Source organism: Montipora foliosa, unplaced genomic scaffold, assembly GCF_036669935.1.
Source record: "Montipora foliosa isolate CH-2021 unplaced genomic scaffold, ASM3666993v2 scaffold_437, whole genome shotgun sequence".
Classification (NCBI taxonomy): domain Eukaryota; kingdom Metazoa; phylum Cnidaria; class Anthozoa; order Scleractinia; family Acroporidae; genus Montipora; species Montipora foliosa.
The window spans coordinates 310001-315000 of record NW_027179742.1 but is presented as its reverse complement, the minus strand read 5'-3'; the positions used below and the strand labels follow the sequence as shown (position 1 = coordinate 315000).

At 37.2% G+C, this 5000-nt stretch overlaps 1 protein-coding gene and 1 pseudogene across 1 annotated transcript in view; both read left to right on the top strand.

Annotated features, from left to right (window-relative positions):
- Positions 1-2466, top strand: part of LOC137989008 (uncharacterized) — a 3288-nt pseudogene extending 822 nt beyond the window's left edge.
- Positions 2467-3541: 1075 nt separating this feature from the next.
- LOC137989007 (zinc finger protein 862-like) overlaps positions 3542-5000 on the top strand; it is an 8427-nt gene continuing 6968 nt past the window's right edge. The window contains exon 1 of the mRNA XM_068834931.1: positions 3542-3596. Coding sequence (XP_068691032.1) covers positions 3542-3596 — 55 coding nt within the window. The remainder of the gene's footprint in view (positions 3597-5000) is intronic.

Genomic DNA, 5000 nt, shown 5'->3' with positions numbered 1-5000 from the left:
TAGGTGTGAGTTTATGTTCTTTTTAACTGTAATGATTATAGTGAACTGTTATTTTCATTATTATTATTATAAGGACATTAATGATCTTACAGCCTTAACTCTTATTGTTCTTTCTTTTAGAAAACAAGCATGGGTATGTCCACAACGTACTGTATCTCCTGTAAAAACATCTTCAAAGCCCAAACATGAATGGTTTGACTTTGACCTTCAAGTTTGGCAAACAAAAATTCAAAGAATAGTCGGCTTCGACAAATCAAAGCAACCAGGAATAAAGCAGTGTGAAGAGATGAGTTGGGCGAGTCGGCGAAATGCCAAAACTCCAAAGTGTGTCAACGAATGATCAGCTGCAAGAGAGAAGGCTCTGTAAAGCTCTGTATTTAAAATGGTGAATCAGAATTGTGGCTGACCACATTCACAAATGAAATTGAACACCTGTTAAAAAATACAACAGTAACAATCACCAGTACAGTAGATGAAATAGAAGATGCCCTCATGGGCTTAAAGGATATCAAGTTGAAATACAACTGCCAAAAGAAAATTGTCAAAGAAATCCTGCACAACTAAATTGCACTGAGAAAAACAGACCGGAAGAAGTGAACCGTTCAGTCGAAAAAGTTCACTCTTTTTAACATTTGGATCCGTAGAGAACAGTGCCAAAAGTGTGTTATTTTAACTAACCGAACAAATTGTCATACAATCCAGTATACAAGGGTTCAGTGAAAAACATACGTTTGTTACGTTGGAATTTGTATGGAACATAAAAACGTTAAAAAAGTACGGTTTTTTTGTAGGGACAAATGCTAACAAAGAACATTGTATACTACAAAGGAATCAACAGTTCCCTGTGCAAAGTTTATAACGTTTTCACGTTAAGATTTGGAATACAGATGCCCATTGTTTTAATTCAGTACTGAACAAATTACGATGCAAATCACCATCTAAGGGTTTAGTGAAAACCCTTTATAGTTTTACATTGAAATTTGTTACATAGAATAGAATAAAATAACTCCAGTAATTTGTACTCACAAATACTAGCAAACAAGAGTGTATACTACTACAAAAGGAAATGTCCACAAAAGCGCAACTTTGTAAGCGATAAGTGTTGAGTCCCCAAAACAATAACCTTTCGTTGCTGTTGCCTAGATTCTCAATCGCTTCATTCTCTCTCAGGGTAAATGATAACTTGGAAGCGAAGATCGAACATCTTCTTGTCGACCCAACATAAATTTTGTTTATACCGGGTGCAAAAGGCGACTCCTTGGCCTAGAAGATGCTTTGGATCCAAACACACCGAACTCGTCAGCTCCTTCTGATAACACAAAGAAGGTAGCTTTTCCTACTGATGGATGGGGGACAGCACTTGCAAAAAGTCCATTATTTACCTGTGCGGAAATGGACAAACATATTGCGAATTCAGGAAAAAAGCACCAAAACAGCGAATATCACTCGTTGCCTACAGGTCTTCGAAAAGCCAAGGTTTTTGTGGTTGATGAATACCTTCACGAGATCCAGACTCACCAAGATCAAAGTTATTTTTATTATCGAGCGAAGTGCTTCCACAGTTTCAAAGTCTACAAGGAACTACATAACTTGAAACTTGCGCTCTGCATTGCTTCTGGAGAAGTAGAATACGTGGGCCAAGTTGTGCTGCTGCTTCACAAGTTCGTTTGAAGGATTTCAAGCAGCTGATCACTGCACAGCAACTGAATTTCCACCATACCCTTCGTTTCCTTTGGACAATCACAACAGATCTTTAATTACACCAGATACTCTCAGTGATAAAGAAAAAGAACTTCTTGAGAGCCTAAGAATCAATGTAACTGATGCTAACAAATTGGAAGAGAAAACAAGAGATCAGGAAGAATGTGATGGCTGGATGAGAGAACGAAAACTAAGATCCATGGCATCCAACTTTGGCAAAATTTCTAGAAGACAAAGGAACCGTGAGAAGTTTGTGGAAGATCTTTTGGCACAAAAATCAGTCTCAACAGCTGCAATGGAGCATGGCAAGAAGTATGAACCACTGGCATTAAAAGAATATGAAAAATGGGAAAGCCTGTTAAAGTGTTAAAAAGTGGCCTATTTGTATCACCTAATATTCCAATATTAGGTTGCTCACCTGATGCAAAAATTATTGACTTGAGTTGCAGAGACAGACTTGGAATAGGGGAAGTGAATTGCCCATCTTCTAAATTTAATGTCACACCAACGAATGCTTGTGATGACCCTGGCTTCTTTATGGAGAAGAAAGATGGGAAGCCCTCCTTAAAACGAGGACATGTGTATTGTGATCAAGTGCAGGGACTAATGGGACTGGCAGGTGCCAAGTGGTGTGACTTTATTGTTTATACCAGCAGTGGGCTAAGCCTGGAGAGGATTATGTTTGATCAGGATCACTGGGATACCCTCTGTGACAAACGGTGTGATTATTATTTCAAATTCCTTCTTCCAGTAGCTGCTCTGTAAGAAACTAAACTGTTTACAAATAACTGATTTGTGATTTTCTTTAACCTGTGAAATTCACTGTATTTCCCATACATTGATTTCACTGGTATAATTCTGTCCATTTAGTACTAACAGTGAGATATTGTTTCATGGGTTAAATAAAATCTCTATCTTGTGATAACAAGGTCAAAAAACTAATGAATGTTTAAGGTTTTCCACATCCAACTTTTTCAGTTGTAGAAAGGAAATTACACTAGAATTTTGTTTCTTTTTTTCAATTTATTTCTCACCAGGAAGAAGGCGTCGTCAGGACAATTCCAAAATGTTGGCTTTTACTTCGTGCAGAAGACACACATGCCGCAACAAAAGCTTTAGGGGTCTTTAGGGATTTCGAATTCTCATTAGGTATTGTTTCACGATTTTTGTTCTATTGTTTTAGGTCATGTGTGTCTTCTACACGAAGTAAAAGCCAAAATGTTATTAACCAGCTCAAAAATGCAAAAATTTTAAAGTTATTTTGGTTTAAATACCAGGGATTAGCTACACTGGGTTCTGTTACTTCCATCACCCGGGAATCCCCATCTGCATTGAAATTCTACAAGTTATAGATGCAAGGTTTGGATCCTGACACATTCTGGGGGTGTAAGGGTTTTAAAGGCTATGTAATGATGATATTGTTTTGAAAGTTACATAACATAGCACACACTGACCACATTTGGTTTACAACCCCAAACATTGTGAATGGTACTATACTGTCCCATATCCCTCTTTCCACATGGATACGAAGGGAGGCAATAGACTGTGTCTCAACCACTTCCTCAGGGTTCATTTGCCCCTTATTTCCCAAAAAAGGTGGTATATTCAGGGAGACTCCAAGAGAGAGAAGATCCTCCACAGTAAACCCCTTACCTGCCATGAGAGAGTCTCCTCTGTCAAATGGCAACTTTAGGAATCCCGACCTTGTGACAATCTCTCTGTCAGACATATGGCCACTATAGAGCTGGCTGATAAAGGTTATGGCACCTCCAGGTGAAATGCCAATCAAACCTTTCAGAGTGGTATGATTTTTATATGAACTAAAAAGTTTGCTATTTAGATGGAGACTCTTCGGCATCTCACAGTGGATCTCGGTGCAGTCGATGATGACCCTGGTAGATGGATATTTTGCCTTGAAGTCAGCACGCATGTGATGGTCAAATTTGGCCCTTGATGGCCACACTGGAATTTTGCAAAATTTCAAATACATAACATAATAACCCACGAAATGGTTATTTAACTAACTGTTGTCTGCGAAATACCATACAGATGGCTCAAGTGTTCCTCTTTAAACCCTTGCCTTAATCTACAAAGAACACAGCAATTCTGAGCCATAACAGCATATCGCGACCTATATTACCATTTGTAAACACCAGAGTTTGGCCCTCAATGCCTCATTTTCATGCAAATCGACCCAGTTCATCTGAGACAGCCGCCATTTTGGAATAAGTTGTATGCGGCAGCCCAGAAATCTACAGAAAACACGCTTGTACAACCTGCCAAACATCGCTCAATTTTACAGTGGGACTTCACGAGAGATCGAATAATTCAGAATAAAGGAAATGTGAATTTCGTTTCGTGTCATTCAGTACTTCTAGCTAACAAAAGAAAAAGTGAAAAATAATCTTGTATCAAGAAATCTTTGCTCTTAAAGTAAGGACATTTTGTATGTTCTCTTATTTTCAACCATACTTAACAAATTTTTACTCTTAAAGTAAGGATTTTTTATATTTTTTCTTATTTTTAACCATACTTAATTTAAGAACTTTTGCTTAAATTAAGAAAAAATACTTAAATTAAAACTTGAAAATTAGAAACACAAGGTTCTTACTTGAGGATTAAAAACGAGTAATTTACATTCTTAAATCAAATAATCCACAAATGTCTGTTAAAATTCTTCATAGACTTCCCTGAACAGACCTCTAACTTCAATAGGATTTCAATTGTTTATTTCTGGGATCTTCTTACACAATGCAAAAGCAATTCTCCACTCCAACACTCCAAAAGCAGTGCTGTATTTTTATATCAAAGGCAGACGCACATTAACTTCATATATTATTATATAAAGTTATCCATACATACATAATATGTTTCAAAAGTAAAAGGTGATTTCATTATTTTGATAATCTCCTTTGGTTGACTTTTGGCAGAAGTGAAAGTTCAGTATTCTGAATACCAAAACAATTAGTACCAGTACAACTGTAGTAATATGGCATAAAATATTTACTAACATGTTTACCATAAATAGAGACACTCGATCCCAGTTACAACAACTTCTGATGCAACGCATCAGCCTAGACCGCGGTCGTTTGGAAGAAGCCTTCTTGCTATATGCATCTCCAGAGATAATTAATGAACACAACCTTTGGGCACAGCTACCTACACTGCCTCTTGATCGCAATGAAATGGTTCAGCAGCTAACAACAAAGTTTAACAAGGCCTTCTAGGAAAAGTGGGGAGGTAAATATTGCTTAACATATTCGTAAACATCAACATTCAACATTATTTGTCATAATTGG